Source organism: Lycium ferocissimum, unplaced genomic scaffold, assembly GCF_029784015.1.
Source record: "Lycium ferocissimum isolate CSIRO_LF1 unplaced genomic scaffold, AGI_CSIRO_Lferr_CH_V1 ctg525, whole genome shotgun sequence".
Taxonomy (NCBI): Eukaryota; Viridiplantae; Streptophyta; class Magnoliopsida; order Solanales; family Solanaceae; genus Lycium; species Lycium ferocissimum.
The window spans coordinates 309180-329380 of NW_026725923.1; the positions used below are offsets into that span (position 1 = coordinate 309180).

The 20201-nt window shown below is 34.0% G+C and overlaps 1 protein-coding gene and 1 long non-coding RNA gene across 2 annotated transcripts; one reads left to right on the top strand and one right to left on the bottom strand.

Annotated features, from left to right (window-relative positions):
• The first annotated feature begins 689 nt into the window (after window positions 1-689).
• LOC132044816 (uncharacterized) lies at window positions 690-4127 on the top strand. Its single transcript, XR_009412279.1, has 3 exons — window positions 690-995; window positions 1278-1504; window positions 1880-4127. It is a non-coding gene; the product is annotated as an uncharacterized LOC132044816 (long non-coding RNA).
• Window positions 4128-8839: 4712 nt separating this feature from the next.
• On the bottom strand, window positions 8840-18575 carry LOC132044802 (histidine--tRNA ligase, chloroplastic/mitochondrial). The gene is made up of 11 exons (XM_059435326.1): window positions 18178-18575; window positions 17538-17633; window positions 17133-17221; window positions 16834-16963; window positions 14575-14667; window positions 13142-13216; window positions 11926-12043; window positions 11034-11176; window positions 10736-10864; window positions 9383-9546; window positions 8840-9255 (listed from the first exon to the last, which is right to left on the bottom strand). The coding sequence occupies exons 1-11, from the start codon at window positions 18490-18492 to the stop codon at window positions 9117-9119; spliced, it is 1491 nt and encodes a 496-aa protein (XP_059291309.1). The 5' UTR covers window positions 18493-18575; the 3' UTR covers window positions 8840-9116.
• Between the last annotated feature and the right edge of the window lie 1626 nt (window positions 18576-20201).

Here is a 20201-nt window from a genome sequence, read left to right on the forward strand (position 1 = left end):
TTGCCCAAAAAATTACATATCAATATTTAATTTCACGTGAGGCTTCTTTTGTACGTGCATTGTTGTTATTTTTTTTAATTTTTTTTTTTAAATGTGGTAACTAACAAATTCCCCAGACTTCCATTAGCATATGAATAGGAAAAACTAACCCCAATGGCCCACGTATTCCCAAAACCTAAAACTCCCTATCACGATATCACCCACGCTCTTATTTTGTTTTTCCTCACAAATAAAAAAACTAAACCGTCTTAACAAAAACTGCTTCGAATTTTCAATGCAAAATCATTAGCAAAAACTCTACTACCATAATTCCAAGACTTTCATTTCTTTTTTTTTTTTTTTTTATAGTGAAGGATGATGCGGGGAAAAGAACTTTCATCTTCATTGATCACTCATGTTTTCCCTGTTTCTTAGCTGTCAAAATTCAAGCAAAAGATGGATGTCAACAGTGAGCATCTAGAAGCAGCAAAGATGAAGCGGAAGGCTTGGTGTGAGATGAAATTTTATGTAATTTAAACCATCAAGTACATATTTTCTGTTTCGTGATTCTTTCTTAGTAGATCTTCCATCTCAGTGCAAGTCACAATACCAGAATTTGGGCGTGACGCTTGGTTAAGACTTAGGACTTAAGCGGTGAGGAGAAGTTACTTATTAGAAGTAAATTAACTGCCGAATTTCTTATATTAAAATAACTTGAAATTTTATCCATATCTATTACTAATATTTTAAAATTATTTTTGTATGATTTGCTTGATATATATCCGGTTATAATTGTGTGGTTGCAATTATCTTTTCAATCAATTTGAATTAAAACTTCCACAGGTAACCGCGTTACCACTTTATGTTTAGTTGAAAAGTGTCTAATAGATGTTGACTAAATGCCCCAAAGAAATGTCGCCTTAATTCTGGCTTTGTAGAAAACAATGAAGGATGCTGATAGCTGATTATATGGCTTAAAACTCACGGGATGACCATTATCGAGCCCTCGTGCAAGAGTGAGTATTTGTGCATGTTCTTTGTTGTTTTTAGCCGTTGTGGAAATAGTGGATGATTACGGCATAGTAATATTTTCTTTCCCTCCTTAGCATCAAAATGCTAGATCTAAGGTTGGACCATTTCTTTGATGGTGTCAATTTAGTTTATTTAATGTAATTTTTTGGTGAATGTTTCTAGAAGGCATCTGAGAGGGAATTGCACATTATTCATAATTTAATTTGGCACCATTCATAGTACTGCTTTAATTCGTAACCTTTACGTTCTCATCTCCTTTCTCCCAGGTAATTGTTGACGATGTGACATACATTGAAACAAATAGTGCAGCAGTTAAAAGAGAGTGGGTAGGAGTGGTGCTTTTTGCTACAGAAATTGATCTCGAGGCAGAAAAGTATGTTCCACTTCCTAAAGGAGAGGTTCAAAAAAGAAGGAGATAGTCCAGTTACTCTCATTCGTATGAAAACAATTAAGCCATTTTGTTCTATCCACTTGGTTATGAAATGAACTTCAGGTAAAAACACTACCTTTTTTTGTTCAACACTTAAGCTGCCAAGCTACCTTTTTTTATTAAGCATTTTTTCCAGAATGAAAAAATCGATTTAATCTGGTTTGAGTATTATTAAGATGTTTTATGTTTCTGAATTAAAGAAGAGGAAGAAGCTGCAGAGTTTTTTTGCTTTGAATTGATCAAGAATATTGAGTGGAATTACAGTGCTATGCTCTTTCAATTTCACTTTTCGCTTTTTCCTTTATTTGCCTCTTTTGAAATGGATGTGGACTTTTGCAAGTTTCATTTTTATCTACATTAGAAGTTTTCTCCCTTTTGCTACCTGAAAGTTTTCATCTATACTGTGAATATCTTCATTTACATGAGTGTGTTTTTCAGGGAGCCAGAACCATTATTACCTTCACTTAGAAGCTTGATCATATTGACAACACCAGCAGGAATTAATGACAATAAAATAGTAATTGCACCTCCTGCTTCTTCATTGATGACAATAGAATAGCAACTTGACCTTCTGCTTCTTCATTCAATTAATCTATTAAGGTATCATCTATTTCTTGGTTGCTTATACAATTTTCGGTCATATGTATATATCTGTTTTGGGTAGATTTATGAAAATAAAGACGAAATTGAAGCAATTAAAGGATTTAAGAAACTTATTTCTGATTATTGTTAGTGATGGTGTGAGAATTAAAACTCAAAACTTGGAACAAAAGATGTCATGAATGTAAAGGGAATATAAGTTTCCTCTTCTTTTATGGGACGTTTTTGATGTGAAAAAAGATTTCCTTTATTGTGAATGTGATTGATTATTGTTTAAACCAAAAAAAAAAAAATCAATTGATCCCTAGCTACGACTTCTCATAATATTTGATGGAAGTTGCATGTCTTCGCCCGCTCCCCCATACATGGTGGAATCCATTGTATTCGTTGGTAAAGCACGTGATTACGGCCTCAACATGTCGTCATTTGTTGTTGGTTTTGTTCGAGTCATTCTCAAGGTAAAGAAAAAGGAGGGAGGGTACTTTTCCTTTACATTTAATGTGATTTTGAAATTACTAGCATGGAACTATGACAATTATAGCGTAAAATGGTAATATGCAAACAAGCAGCTCGAGGCCGAACCTATGTATATGTATAGAACAATTTAGAAAGTTGAAAATCCTAGACCATGTTTCATGTCTATCATGGAAAACTGAGTAGCAAACCTACTATATCATTTTAGTAACTAATGTGTTGGTAGAAGAGTTCTAATTTGTTTAGTAATGCGTTATTACTCATTAAGAAAATCTAAAGCTTTGATCTACTCTGTAAATAAGAAGAAGAAAAGAGGATGATGATTCATATACATTACGAGTTGTATTACATTCAATTGAAAGATTAACAAGCTTAGAACTTCGTGATCTGTTGAAATATTTAGGGACCATGCATGAGCCATTTTAAAGCTTATGATGTTTTTAAAGGAAGCTATTGCAAAGTAGAGGTGGGTAAACTTTAGGATAAAGAACTATGGATGTTGTCAACTGTTTATGTTCATACGGAGGGTCAAGAACTGGACAAATTTTAAAAATATTTGAATGGCGGCAATAAAAGGAAAAATCAAAGCCCTTTGAATTTAGACCGAAAGGGAAAAACGTAGGACAGCTAAATTGCTCCAAGAGGGATTCCACCATTGGAGTTACTTTTTACTCAGAGTTTCAACTTTCGGGGAAGAAGGCATTCTCAATAACAAGATTTTTGGGTTCTTAGGCATCAAGAGGTACGTTGAATCTCAAAACTTTTGGTTTCTTTATATAATTTGGTATGGATAAACTAGACTATGGATGGATACAGTACATTCGGTTAGATTCGAATTTATGAAAATCTAGGATTCATTAAAATTCTTCATATACAAATGATGAATAGGAAATCTATCTATTATTAAAAGGAGAGGAAAAAGAATTAACCGTGCATATAGTGGCAGAAGCCCACTAAAAATCTGGTAATCTGTATTATATATTGATTGGGAAATTTTCTGCAATATTATCTTAAGATAAAATTATAGTATACAAAATAACTGAAGATGGAGACATGTAAAATTAATATGAAATAACCTTTGGTGTTGTTTCTACCATAACTGTATTCTTGCTAACTAATGAACTTTATGTGGCATTGAAAAAGGATGTTATGGTGAATCAACGGTGAACTTAAGAGGTTTTTATCAGACAAATCTAACATGATTTTGCTCATGACTTATTGCCTTCATTGTAATCGCATGTTTGTCTCATCCATTTATGAAGTTTTGATAACGTGTTTGATATTATGCAGAGAGATAGCTGCTATCCTCTACTCCTCTATCACTTTTTCTATTAAGAGGCATATTAGAACAGGGAGGGAGGTCGGACATGCGACTTCCCATTTATGTATCTTCCTTCACGATCTTATGCTATTGGATCTATGTGACTTATATCCATTCCATATTTGGTGCGGCATTGTTTCAAGTATAAAAATTCATACATTTATCTTAGTACCATTTGAATGATAGATTTGACGTGTGCTTAGCGGTACATATTTTAAGTGAATTGATTTGTTTCAAGTGAGCTAAGATTTTGAACTGTACCAATTTGAAGGACTTTATGTTAATTTCTCTTATCACATTTATCTTACAACTATTTTTTTTTTGTTCATTAGGACAAAAAGTAGTTAATTAGTTATTAGTTATTAGTTATTGTTTGAATTTAAAAATAATTAAATATCTAAAAAAATTTAAGTTGTGGTTGTAGTGTTACCCAATTGTTTACAATAAGGAAATAAATTGAAAATCACGTTTCTGCCGGATCAAGTGGTTACAACTTCCAATTTTAACTTTTAAAAATTTGTAATTCATTTTCCTTTAAATTCTACTTAGAAAAATGAGAAATGAAGGGGAAATTGCTATTCCTAAAAAATTGCAAAAAATGCTATCCATGTTATACTATTCCTAAAAAATTGCACAGATTAAAAAAATTCCTAACTAAACTACCCTATTACCCCACGAACTCCACTTCATGCACCAAAACCCCCACGTCCCTTTACATGCACTACACGTCTATACCACAATAAAAGGCATCAGCACCTTCAAATACACAAGCACATACGCACGCTTAAATTTTTTCTGTCTTTACTTTCTCTACAAATGCAGGCGAACACATAATTAATTGGTATGTGTTTACAAAGCTTTATTTGGATCATTTGGTGACAAGGAAACAACCATTGAATGTAGTACGCCTTTTTTTTTTCCCTTTCTGCTTAACAATATGCTTTGTCTGTTAAAAAAGAGTAATATTTTTCTGTATTAATTTTCGGTATAGTTTCTTCATTTCCATGTTGTTGGTCTTTTTTATAGACATGATAAAGCAGAATTTAAAAAATTATTAGAGCCTTAGATGTTATTGCTTAGTTTGTAAAAACAAAATTCAAAAATACTTGATAGGAACTGACTGATAGATTCGTGGTTCTTGCATTCTAGATTGTTCGATGAATTTTTTCCTCATTTGGAGAATACTTTGATTTTCACCTGGATAATTTTTTTCTTCGATGCATGCAGCTGAATGCATAATTGGTATCCATTGACAAAGCTTGATTCGAATCTTTTGGTTACAAGGAAATAAAAGCACTGGATGTGAGCACACTTTTCCCCCCCTAAAATGTGAGTTTATATCATAACTCTTTACATTATTTCAATATGTGAATACCTTGCATCAGCCATGGGATAAAGCAAGAATAGCCCTTAAAATTTTATTTTTAGTTAATAAATAATTTTTCATGGCTACGGCCGAAAAATTAAATGAAATTATCTGAAGTATCGATAAAAACAAAATAATAAAAGAAGTCCTCGATTTATCTTTGTGGAGTTGTATGAATTTAAATTCACAATAAAGACAATATGACATTATTTGGATTACACACAAAATACTAAAACGAAAATTAGTAATTGAAATATCATAGAGAATAGATACTCGAAAATATTATGTAGGAGGTCGTTCATTGAAATCAAATATGTAAGCATTCGTAAGTTAGAACAATGTCGAATAAGGATTTTTTTTAATTTTTTTTTTTTTGCATAGCACTCAATCCTCTTAATTAAATAGAGAGTAAACAACTCAGTGTCCTTCACTTTTCGCAAACTACAAATGCTTGAAACTTGCCAGGCAAAGGAGTTATCCATAGACAAAACCAGTAAATTTGTGGTGGTGTTTGCTTGCCGTGTCATTGACAGGTCTCATTATTTATAAATAAAATATATTATAAAAATAATAATACTTAGTTGAATCATCTTTGTTATTTTGGATTTGTGAAGATTAGCGAAGGGAAGAGAGTAATCTAGCATGATATTTTAATATTTCGTTACACTTACTATATATTTTCGTGTTAAAATTGTTGGTTAGTGTAAATACCTACTTGATTTGCTTATAATCACGATGTATTAATTTTCTTTATGTGAGAAAATTTAGGTAAAATAAATTTATACATGACATTTTCAGAGTATGGAATTTTATAAATTTTATTCTGGAATCTCATTTTATGCTCCTGATGTATCTTCGATCAAATTACAAAATGACAATTTGATTCATCTCCTTAAATTTTATAGAGATATTTCTATAAGGTGCATTACATTAATAAATAAGATGAATATTGAAAATTCGTTTAAAAAACAAATCCAACTAGACATGTCAGAAAATGAGGATCGATAGAAAAAGATATTTTGAGATTTAAAAAGAATGTTAAAATAAAATTGTGAAAAGCTTTGTCAACCAAAATGATTATATAAGCTAACATGTTTGACTGGCTAATCCCTTTTCTTTTTATCCTTATGGTTGTTTGTTTGCAGAAGGAAAAACATATTTTAAGATTTTATTTTTCTAATTTGAAAGTTGTATCTTCCATCGTAGTTTCTTAAAAAAAAAAATTGTTTATAACAGTTTTGTTATTTAGTCATTTATATTTATATTTTATTGTTTTAGGAACTCAAATAACAAAAGATTAAAAGTGCAATTTGGTCACACTTAAAATGAGCATTTTATCTTTACAACTTCATCATTGAATAATTGTAGCGGTATTAATATTTTTCTTTCAAATTTAAATTTATGGGACCTTCTTATTCCTAATTTTTTGCCTGAATCAAGAATGTGTTTCTGAAAGTAGTTTTGCGTGATAAAATTTATTTGAATTTGAAATCAGAAATTATTTTCCAAATATGATGGAAATATCATACAGTGAAAAGATTGCATAGTTGAGATCTTAAAAAATAAAGAAAAAATGAAAATTATTAAACAATAAAATCTTCCAATTAACAAACCACAAAAGCTTGCGTAATAAAAAAAATTGAATTAACAATGAAAACACGTATTAGAATGGTAAGATAAAAGTATTTGAATTGATTGAAACTAAAGAAATTCCAAGCAACAAAGTAAATAGGAATAACGAGAAAAAAATTCTAATTGGGAGAAAGAGATATCATTATTTAAACTAGAAATTAATTAAATTTGAATTGAAATATAAAATATTTAATTTGAATAAAAGACAAAAATATTTAATTTGAGATGATAAAATATTTAATAATGAAAATAAATAGAGATAATTAAAAAGTATATTTAGTTAAATGCGGTTGCTTATTTTATTTGTAGCAATTATTTTTTTATCACAAACAAGATATTTTTTGTACGATCTATATTTCTTGAGTAAAAGAATTTTCTAATTTTATTTTATAGAAATGCATGCTTGAAACTAAACTATTTGAAATCTTGAAGATGAAAATACAATTTGTTTCGAATTGTGTAGATTCGGAAACCTCACGACGATGATGGTAGCGTTAGGCAAACTACAAAATTGAATTGTGGGCATAACTAAGATTTATAAGATGAACTCAACTTTTTCGTGGCTCAACTTCTTTCATGTTATTACGATGTTGCGTTAGTATATTTTCTTAATATGTTAGCACATTTAATATGATCAAAACTTAAGTCAAGATTGTTACAATTATTTCTCTCCGCTCTTTTGTGAAATGATCCGCGCGCGCGGCGTATCTTAGTTAGGTCGTATTTCAAAAAAGGTCAAACCCATCGACGACGCCTTTGTGGTCGTCAAATTCTTTTCGACGAAGCCTTTAAAGTGACCCGTTCCATTTAAACACTTCGAACGGTGGGTCATTCTTATTCCATTTAGACACTTTTTGCACCGTTATCGGAGCAAAACCAACACCAAGGGGCATCGCCTCATTGCACGTCAACTTGACCAAAAATTTTTAATGGTCAAAACTTCACGAATTTACAAATTAGTGAATTTACAATTAAAATGAGTTAGCGCAATTTAATTGAGTTGGCGCAATTTAAATGGTACAGCACGGTTTAATTGGCCACTTAATCCACATAGGACTGAATGATGTTGGTTTTGCTCCGATAACGGTGCAAAAAGTGTCCCAAGTGGAATAGGAATGACCCAGCTGTCTAAATGGAGCCAGCTGCAGCGTCTTTCAGTGAAAGAAGTGGACGATCACAGGTGTCTGTCGATGGGTTTGGCCAAATGTGATTTATGAATTGTTCTGTCAGCTGTATTTTTTTTTAAAAATATTTCAAAGATGTGATCTATAAGTTACATTTTTAAAATGTAATTAACAAATGACATTTTTAAAATGTGATTAAGTTAATAACATCTTTCAGATTGTCCATTAGTTTTGGAATTCTTACACTATAGAGGGATTTTTCAAGCCAAAATTGCACATTATGGGGGCAAATTGAAACAAATATTGCCACCACATGTGAATTGCAATTTACTCGTTTGGTGTTTACTGTTTAAAAAAAAATGACATTTTGCTAAGATATTTCGTGCTTTTAATTAGTAAATATATATTTATATATAGATTATAGAGTACCTTTTTTGTGTGTGATAAAAGAGTACATAAATTGTATAAGTAGATTTTCCACTTACATTCCTTTCTGTAAAGACTATGCATATTTTTCTGTAAAATTGATGGGGTTTATTATCACAATTTGACTTTATAATGCAATATAGGTGGCAAATAATAGGGTGATGCATGTAGTGAAATACCTTTCCCGTATTTAAATGTTAATTTAGTTGATGCAAACATAGTAGAAGATATCCGTGTATATACTTGTACCATAACACAGTTCTGCATCCCACTTCGCCCTGGTACATATTCAATTTTGCCGCTAGTTATTTAGGCTTTCCCCCTCTCTAATGGCAACTAATTTGTTATTGTCGTTAGAAACTTATAACGTTCATGTATATGAAGTGTACGATGTACATAATTTCTAATTTAGAAAATCTCCAACTTGCCTTAAATTATTTAGAATTGGAATGAGATGTAACCTAAGCAGGGCCGAAATCATACAGAGGATTTATAAATCGAATTCAGTTAGTTCTAGACCGAGGCCTAGTTATTTTAATTGATATTACACAGGCAAGAAAATTTTAAGCCTGAAATTAGATAAATGGGTTTCTTTCACCAAGATAAGAAAAATAACAACAAAATTTCATGCCTCATCACTTCAACATCACTAAGAAAAACAGCTAAATAGGCAACTTAGCATCATTATAAAAGAATGGGGAAAAAGCTATTTCATACACCAAGACTCCGTTGTTACTCCAATTCGTCTAGTCTTATCTCCAATTGCTCACCCGTTGAAAGTGTCTTAACATTGACCATACCTTTTTCCCATTCAGCCTTTCCGACGAAAATCAATCTGCGTGCATTTATCCGTGCCGCTCGCTTGAACACCCTTCACAACAAGTAATGGAAAACTGGAAGTATGAGCTTGAAAGTGAAACAACAAAGACCTAATGAAGCTATATCAACAAAGAAATAGAGAATCTATAGACCATAAGCATCAGAAGAATAGCATATACCATTTAAGTGGCTTGTTCTCCAAAACCAAATCAACGCTTTGCCCTTTTTCCCTGAGAATGGTGGCCACTGCAGATGCCGCACCTTGAAGTTCCTGATCCAGTGAGCAGACAATGTTCTCTACTTGGAGGCTAAGTTCTGGTAGAAGTCCCCTTTCCTTGAGCAGCTGGAGTATCCCAACAGGGAAAGCACAAACAAATACCATTTAGACCTAAATTTTCTAACAGAAAACATACAGATGAGACAAACAAGCTAGAACAGGTTTGTTCCTGCAAACATGGTGGTTCGCAAATTGAACTTATGCAATATAGGTATATATTTTACCGCAGCACTTTCATTTCACTGAATCCAAACTAAAACGTTGAATATAGCATATCAGAGAAGAGTTACCTTGAAGAAACATATTATGAGAATAGCTGTATGCAATACACTGACAATGTTGGAGGCAAAAATTGTTCCTAAGTAGTGAATAAGACAGCTGCTGTTATGTTTGAACCTGAAAACTTAGGAGTCTGGTTAGAGAATTTGTTTTCTTCTCCATTTTCCTTCTCCCAATAAGTGGAAATGTTTTTGCCAACCTCTCTATCCTTTTCCAGACTACTTTTTTCCAGCCAAAGTGAAATTAAATTAGGTGTTCTCCTTTATCTTTTACTTTAGTGATGACGCATTGTCAAAATCTATCACGAGTGCAAGGGAGACATTTTCTAGACATTACATAAAGAGAACTTGTTCCCTTTGCTGACACGTTTCAATAACAAACTTGTTTTTCCTCCACTCACATACTCAAACTCCATCTCTATCAGCAAGACTTGCCCCATGTGAAACCCATCTTAGTGAAAGTCAACTATTCCGTTAACCAAAAGGTTACAGATCTCAGTAAAACAAGCAGAGTGTAGAAAGCAGTGTAAAATTGTCGTATGACTGGTAAAGATATGAAAAGTTGAGAAGACCATCTTGGTTGTAGCCCTTCGTGCAATCACAAATGTCAGATAAGGTGGTGGTGATTGTCATTTGGTGCATGTTGTGCGCATATGTGATCTATTTAATGGCATATGCCTACAACGGCTACAAGTGTTACTATGCAGGTTAATGATACAGTGGTGGATAAAACAGTGTCCGCGATGTTCAGAGATTGATCGATTTTAAAAGAACCAGATGGAAAACTGAGAATGGTAGTGTTTAGAAGCGAAGCAGGCAAAAAGTCTCGTCTGGACAATGTCCATAGAGTAGATGTGAACTTCCACCTAAGTTCAAAGTAGAAGCAGTTCATGGTTCAATTGGAAAACATATTAATTTTTTATCCATAGCATCCCGCAAAAAAAAAAAAAGGACTGGAAACAGGAAGTTCTACTCACTTCTACTATTACAGCATCACCAAATCCAAATCCACAAGCTGGAAGATCATCGCCTCCAAAGGTAGACAATAGCCGATCATATCGTCCCCCACCACAGATAGCCCGGAGCTTTCCTTCACGATCAAATCCCTGCAGGAAACTGTAATTACTCAATGATGTGGAAGAGATACCCCGTTTGCGAGCAAATAGTTTACCAGTAAGACGACTACAACAAGCAGTTAACCAATTCCAAGTCTTCTTGAAATACACTTCCATGCACAGAGTTCAGAATATTAACAGAAAATATCTTAAGTCTAACCTCAAAGACAATCCCAGTGTAATAGGCCAAACCACGGACAATTGAGGCATCAAACTGAAGCCACTCTGAATAGCCATACTTTTCAGCAAGTGAGAATAGTTGCTTCAAATCAGATAGTGCTTCTCCTGAGGCCCCAAGTTTCTCTACGCAAACAAAACGGTATTAAAACCAAGATCACAACCTCCGAGCTATAATATTTGCTAATACATCAGTAGAGGATTTCAACTGTCCCGTCTCCAACATGGATAGAAATACAATCTTCATCTGGCAAAGTCACATACGATCAAGAAGTGGGCATCTTTGTAGAAGTTCTATCACTTTGTATTCTTGTAAACAGTCTACAGCCAGACTAGACAAAGCTGTGCTGCAATTCGTACAACTTTCATGGATCCACTTCCCGGGTGTTTAACAGGTTTTACTAAACAAGAAACTTACATGCAATAAAACTTTTTTATATAAAACTTCAGAACTGAATAGATTATGGTACATATTAAGGGGTATTTTGGACCATGCATAACACTTTCAACGTAACCCAATTATATTTTGAAAATATTTAATAATCTAACAATATACATTCAAGTCTCAAGAATTAATTTTGATGGGATAGGTCAACGTAAGCAGCTAGTGGATTTTTTACCCATCCAGAAATTCTATGCACCCTCCAACAGCTAATTTAATATTTTCTACTGTACAATTCAGGTAATATACAAGTCAGACTAACTTGTTGATGATCACCTACATTAACTACTAGACATGTATGGATGAAGGGAATAATAAAAAAAACAAGTGAAGAAACAAACTCCAGGAGATGACTATATTAAGAGACTTCCTGAGCAACAAATAAAAAAAGACCATAGGTAACCTTAGTCAAATAAATGCTGTAACAGCCAACCTTCTAACTTTGTCAAAGACTTCAGTGATAGGACTTGCAATAGCTCTTCAATAGCTACCTCTGACATATCCGCAGACTGCAGATCTTTCCTGATATCATCCATTGGAATCTTTCCGATCTATTTCAGCCAACATGGTAACAGAAGTTGATCAGAAAAGAAGACTGGAAAGTACAGTAGGAGATAACAACAACAACAACATACCCAGTGTAATCCCACAAGTGGGGAAAGTACAGTAGGAGATACGTAAATCAATTATATTACAAACAACTGGCTGTTCATTAATTAGGCCCTCACCAGAGTCACCGAAAAATAAAATAAAAAGATTGAGCTCCTAGCAGAAAAAATAATGCTAGGTTCTTTTTAGCATAAAAGGGCTCTAGCCTCCTTTAAGCGGTAATGCTAAAACGAGTAGCTTTCAAAATGAGGGATAGCACCTAGGGGAAATGACTCCACCTCCAACCTTAAGGCTGGTAGTTCGGGTCACCAAGAGAGAGAAGTGGGGAACAGGGACTCCAGGTCAAGGGGTTTGTGCTTAGGTTTACCAGGTGAAAAAAAATGAATACAGACTAGTTTTAACAGACATTTGGAGTTTCTTTTGCTATCTCCTTTACTGTAAGCTTTTCTTTTTAATTGATAATCATTTTTCTTGTTTTTTTTTTAAAAAAAATTTTTTGGGGGGGGGGGGGGTGGTTAACATAAGATCCAAGAAAAATGGAAGATGGCGTTTCAAAATATGTGTATATATATAATGCATTTAATGCAAAAGAAGCAGCTCAGAACCAAGAGCAACCAAGAAACATAGCTGCTATCTCACTGATGGTGATTAATTTCAACAGTTAGTGCAACTTTCTTCGGGCAGAGGAAGAGACAATCTCCCAAATACTGAAGCTTCAACTAGTCCATTGGATTTATAGAAACAATGTTAACAAACTACCAGTGAATCATATAAGCACGCACAACTCAGGTATAAGTAAATTGGTATCTTAACTGAGGATCCTGCCAAGACAAATTCTATTCAATAATTTACATTATTTTTTCTAAGCAAGTTCTATAGAACGACTATAAAACCAGTAAAGTTATATGGGAGTGAATGTTAAGCTTTAATAATATGAAAGTTCAAGAAATGACTAGATGCAATCACAGTAACTAGTATGTTCTACTTTCTGGAATACTATAGATCAAACAAGAGGAACTGAGTTGCATTATCAAACTGACCTTGTCTATAATGATGCAAACTCTACCAAACATGTTTTCCGGGACAGAATAGCACCTCAGCACTTCTTGCAAGACCTATCAAATAGCACATGATATTTTCAATATGGAGAAACAAATAAAAAAACAATGAAGTTGTTTAAGCCGAAATAGCACCATAAAACAGAATTTGAAGAAGAAGAAACCGCATCACAGGCATAATTCTCATACTTATTTTCCCAATAGATTTGCTTAACTTCCATCACATAAGCAAATTCGTTAACTCACTGAATTTCACTTCTTCCCTTTTTTCCACTCACTTCCAAGCCAAAATCTCTGATAAAACACCTAGGAGTGACATCATTTTGGCAATTAGGAATTATGTAATGCCTGTCAAAGGCAAAAGAAGGAGCCACCTGAATTCCTTAGACATTTTCAAGCCTCATCCACCCATTTGTCAGACTGATGCTAAGCTAAACAACATCATAGCTTTATTTATTTTTATTTTTTTAAAAAGCACTAATATTTTTGCATTTTCCGGGAATACGATATCATCCATTTAAAGACCAAGTTATTTGTAAAACTTGAAATATTACCTAACTTGATAATAATCTACTAACAGATCATCTTCTTTTCAACTTTCTAATAGATTTCGAAAATTTTAAACAACATAAAAGCTGCTTTTTTATTTCAGTTTATGGGTGTTGAAGACATAATTAAGTTAATAAAAATGTGCTCTCTCTAATAGCTTAATCTTCTAGATTAGATGCGACACACTTCAACATGGTATCAAAGTCAGACTCATCTCAATTTCTTGTTTACCCAATGTTAGGTCCCCATGTAACATTGTCCATGCTCCAAATAACCAATCCTACTCGTGGAGGGTCTTATTGATTAAGCAATCGGTTGTTTGTCTCCTTATATGATTTTGGGTAATCCTCACATAAGCTAGCTTTTGGGGTTGAGTTAAGGCAAAAGGTCCATTTCTTCACAATGGGCATTACAATTTACAAGTAGCCCACTTTTTGCACAAGCCACCAAGTAACTACAGATCTATCCTTGTTTCTTGATTTAATTTGTATATTATGGAGGTAGTAGAAAAGGATGTGACTGGAATAACGGTTTACAAGCTGGTTTTCGAGTTAACATGTCATGTTTGAACCTAAGTTTCCAAATAATTTAATATTATAAACGGATAGTGGCAGTAGTATAAAATATTGCATTAGTAGCATATATTTCAAGATTCACTAAGTAGAAAGTGGATCACCTAAAGAAATGACAATAACAAATGATGAATCTTCCATTATATGATATTGACACAAAACAGCATTTAAATTATGTGTTCTTTCGCCACATATCGTTTCAGGTAACTGAAAGTCTGAAATACAAACAAGTAGCAAGAACACGAAGAGTTCTGGTGAATAACAGAAAGAAAAAATGTAGTTCCAAGCAGACACCTTTCTACTAGAGATCTTAAACCCAACATCTGATGCTGTGAGGCCTATGCGCTTGAAGAAGGTAATAATTGAAGATATCAGCTCTGCTTCAGCCTAAAAGCCAGGAATTAGAAATAAATTTGGTGAGTGAAAATGCGAAATTACCATCTAAGCCATTGCATTATATATTTAAAGCTTCTCCAGCAAGAAAACATTTCTCTAGAAAAGCTCAGAACTTACATGCAATGGAAGAGTGAAAAGAATAACTCATATAGGCGCTAAAGATACAAGTTAATTTGAATCAAACATGAAAGTTACATTCAAGAAGAACTTTTCACAATAGTGATCAAGATGCTACTGATGAGAACTTAACCCGATTTAGATATAATGACAAGCAATAAGGGGAACTGTATTTGATGTTGACTGATTCAACCCTTGAAGTTGTCTAGTTATCTCTCTCCAAGTCTAGTGTCTGTGTGTTGTCGTTATGTTGCTAGGAGAATTTATATTAGTTGATGTCTTACGGTTTTGTCCTGTCAGCTTTGGGTTTCTGTATGCTATGCTGTTTATTAGCTTTTCAGAGCCACAATGATCAAACTTGGAAAACCAATCTTGGCAAGCAAATTAAGCAGATGGAAACAGGAGATCTGTTAGAAGACAGGATACACATATGCCAAGCTGCCATCGATCCTTGCCAGGTCTCCAAGTTCTACACATGCCTTTATGTTATCTAGAAGCGAGACTAAAAGGTTTTAGCAGGCTTTTACTGTATAATATTTAGGAAAATTAAGTGAGAACGCAAGTCGGTTTACCTATAATGTACCTCAACCAAGACATGAAATTTTGAAATGCCTCGAATACATACATCTGCAATATTCTCCCCCATAAACCTGGTTCATAACCTTGCAGACACATTTCTGATTATTTTCATCGATCCTTATCCAGCTAGTAAATCTTTTTCCTCTTTTCACTCAGATTATTTTCTTCAATCCTTATCCTGCCCGTAAATATACTTCCTCTTTCAACCAAGAGAAATGGTGCTGTCATTGCTAATGTCAATCAGCTCAAATGACTAACCACTAGCCAGAAAATATGTTCATCTTTCCATTTCCTTTATGCTGGTCAGATATATTTTTCGTCTCCATACACTAGGCTTAAGTTACTCTGTCATCAGGCTTACAGTCTGAATGAGAAAGAGGCTAGATACTTTATTGGGGTTGCTACAAGTTGAAGCTGGCTATAGTTTCCGGAGAAATCGTCTGTAACTTCAAGGAGTTTTGGCACATTACCGAGAGAGAGAGAGAGAGAGAGAACTGTCTTTTCTTGTCTCAAGGTGTTGTTTAGAGGCATCATTCTTCCTGCTCCTCTCATTCCCCAACTTAATCTGCACATTAGTTTCTTATAATCTAATTGTCTCCACATCACGACAACATCACCGTTTTCTCATGTCACAAGACCCATGATGTTAGTCTCATATGATCTCTCTCCACATCACCTTTTTTAGGTCATGATTCATGTTCAGTGCTTAAGAATTTGTTTCTCAAATTTAAATTGCCCCTTGTGATAGTATTATGCACTCATGTTAACAGATTTGTGCACCATGACAACCATATCAAAGTGCTCTAGTTATACTTGCACAAATACAACATGTGGGAAACCATTTCATTATCTGTCTACGTTCCTTGGTTCGAGTCTTACCTCTACTAATTATTATTTAACAGAAAAGGTGAAGCCGACATCACTGAGTAAAATGGCCTAACAGAAATCAAGCTCTGTCCACATCAAATAACTTCAAGACTTCAATTTCATCCATGCGAAGATTTTGACTCAAGAACCAGAACTATATGATGATATTCCTTTTGCCATGAAATATCATCATATAACCAAAAACCTACCAAGAATTTTTCACTTGGAACATCTTTTATTAATAAGGATTCCACTTGGAACATCTAATCCTACCATATCTTCAGACTTAGATTGAGGCGTAGTTGACTAGCTGCGGTTTGATATCAACATTACATAGACTAATTCTCAAAGATCAGCAGCATTCAGCTAGGTCTAAATGGGGTATTTATATAGCAGCTGCTACATGTAAACAGCCAAGTTTAAAGTTCCAGCAGGTGGCAATAATTAAATTTTTTAATGCTTTTTTTTTTTTTTTTAATAAACGTGGTGTCCATGGTTCTGACCCTTCATTGATCACTAGATCACACCCTTGGGTGCTTTTTAATGCTTTATAACAGTGGCAAGGATCAACTAAACAGATAGAGCTTAACCTACCGTTACATCTGGTACACCAATTATATCCATATTCCATTGGTAATGTTCACGACGTCTTCCCCTGGTCATTCTCTCATAACGCCAGCACTGCCCAATAGCAAACCATTTTAATGGAAGAGATACAGATTTTCTGGACAGAAAAAAACGTGCAGATCAAAATGTGGCATCCCCGCCTGGATACAAAAGTGTAATAACGTATAAATCAATGGTGAACATTGAAAAGCTGCAATAATTCTTGCTTCACAAGTCGATGAAGAATCATGACTCTCTAAGTCCAAGTGAACAAATTAGACATTTACCCTTTCTGTATCACAAGTCTTGCCAATGAAGGAGTCAGCTCGGGCCTCAATGCAACTCGACGGTTTCCACGGTCCTCAAAACAGTAAAGCTGCAAGATAGAAAGAGAAACAAATGATATCAGGTTCATCACATTTCATTTTCTTTCTTTGCTATGCTTGAGATAACATAATAATTTATGCAGAACGAGTCATGCACCGACTACTAATTGCCTAGGAGTGAGCTTAAGAAAACCTCTAATATACATTTAGTGTTAGCTATTTTGATTCAGCAAAATCAACATGTCCCTTGTCATAATTGAGCTCTCAATCCAAGGTCTCCAAGTATTAAAGCATGCAAGAAATAAAACCAAACATATGCATGTAGTGTGTCAAAATTCACAAGATAACAAAAGAACAGGTCAAAACCTGGTCTCTAATTTCCTCTCCAGCCTTCCTAATATATAGAGCCTCTGACTCTAGCACAGGAAAATCAACCTCTTCAAACCCGAATTGCTGTGATACCTGAAATATAAGAAAACAAATAAGCAAATATCCAAGGGCAGCAGCAGCAACAACAAACAATATACTCCTTCCGGTTCAAAATAAGTGTCCACTTAGCCTTTAGCACACCCTTTAAGAAAATACTAACTCCTAAAAGAAATAGGTATTTTGACTAAACTACCCTTAATTTAGTACTACCTATTACTTCCTCCGTCCCAAAATAAGTGTCAGCTTGGCAAAAATTGCGCCTATTAAGAAATCAATAAATAAAATATAAAGTTTACTAAACTACCCCTATTTATTAGATGTCTTTTGAGAATTCAACGCTAGGGCATAGTTGGAAACAATTGCTAATTTTTGTCTTGAATTACTAAAGTAACACTTATGTTTGGGACAATTTTTTTCCCCTAAGGTGATACTTATGTTAGGGATGGAGGGAGTACTACTAACGTGACACACTGGAATTTGGTCACAAATTGTAAAGTTAATTCCTTCTTGATTATTAAATGGACGGCTAAGTGGACACATATTATATACCGGAGGGAGTATCAATTCATATAAATACCTCTGTGAAGTGATGGAAGAGCCAATTGCGGAGGCGCATGTCTTCAGGTGGGAAATCTCTGGTACCTTTAGGAGGATTAACATCTATTTTCTGAGCAGTATCGTTTTCAACTGGAGGCGAACTAACTGAACCAGAGCGGCCTATTCGAACATTCTGGTTCGCCGATGATAATGAAGAAGTAGAGTAAGCCCTGAGAGTATTATTATTATTGCGTGAAAAGAGAGAGATGTTAAGGTGGTGACGGCGGAGTGAGAGAACCGCTGTTGAGAAGAGTGGGTGCTGGAGAAAGAGGGAAGAGTTTAAAATTGCCGGCATGTTTTCACCGGCTATGTTTTCGGCTAAGATATCCGCTCTCCACGAATATTTGGGGGACCTTGAGAAATGAAGAGTAGGATTTGAAAAGATTTAAAAAATATTTGGGCCTAAAATACTTCAAAATACCGTAATATTTTAGTTATTAGTAGTGTCACTCATATTATACACCACTTTTTTTATTAACAAAAGGGGTTGTTTTCGTCATGTATTATTTAAATCAAATGCAAGTACATCAATAATGAGAGACAGAGCGATAGTATGGCACTCCGTTGAACCAAGTATAAAAGAAGATGCTCTAGCGAGACAGTGAGCAATATGGTTCACTGATTCCTTAACAAACGACAAAGAAAAACGGTAACTTTGAAAAAAGTTTTACAATCAAAATCTAAAGCATCAAACTAAGAGTAATTCGCCAAATTTCCATCCAGAGTTTCTTTGAGAAATATTGTTTTTCCAGCAATAAATTGACTCAAGTGATCACGTAGCACCATATCTACCCCCACTAAACCTGCATGGATATTGTAGGAGGCATCGGCATTACATTTTATTGTGGAAAGCGGAGGCAGTTTCCATTTAGTCATCATAGTATTCACGACGGTAATAGGTATCTCGTCCCTCAAATTGGCATTCCTCCATTCTTCTAGTTCATTCTTTGCACGCTAACCGCTTAATAATGCTGATTTAACCATTTCTTAACCATCCTACCCTATATATTTAAAATATTTATCATGCCATGGGAGAGAGATTCTTTATTCTTCCCATAAAAATAAATTAATGTTAAATTCCCGTTTTATGAATATTATAGTAGTTTCTTTACATAAAATGTATTTACATATTGTTATACTTTTTAAGAGGATAGATAATTTCATATCATGTTTTGGAGACATTTGTATGTTTTATGTCAAATCAATACAGTTCTGTCCGATTTTTAAATCAAGTATGATGCATTCATCAAATAATTTGTGTTTTGAAAAAGGTGAACTTCATGAATGGATCAATTTTGTCATTCGTTATAATCAGGCTAATAATTCGCTCCCATTAATTATAGAAGTGGCTCATATGTATCCTTCGTTAAAGATTAATGATTCTTTTATTAATCTTATTGGAAGAAAAAGGATTTTGGATTATCATTGAGTCACCTGGTGGGAACGGGAAGAAAAGTAGAAAGTTAAAAGGGTGGGAGGTCGTATTGTGGTGTCTTTTAGATAATGTATCTTGTACTACTAAAAATAATTAAAGGCTAATAATCAAGGGTGTGGGTTCCATTCGCGTAAAAGGGTATATATGGCACAGAGTTGTAATGAGAAAGGTAATATTGACCCCAATTATTAACGAATGACATAATTGCTCCATTTCGTGAATGTTAAAGCCTTTTCCTTTGTAGTTGTAATCCTTTTTTCATCACTAGACAAACATTTGCCACTTTTAAAAACATAATGGATTAATGTCTGATGCTTTAATCCATTAATCTTTATTTTTGCAGGTCTTCACAAAAATAACAACAACATACTCAATATAATCTCACAAAGCGAGGTCTGAAAAGGGAAAAATGTATGCAGACATTACTCCTACTTTGAGATAGGCCTGTGCACGAATCAGTTCGGTTCGGTTTTGGCCATCATCGAGTTGAAATTTCGAATTTCGACTTTCTAAAATTCTCACCCAAACTCGATCTATTCTAGGTTCAATTCGATTCATTTTTTATTATT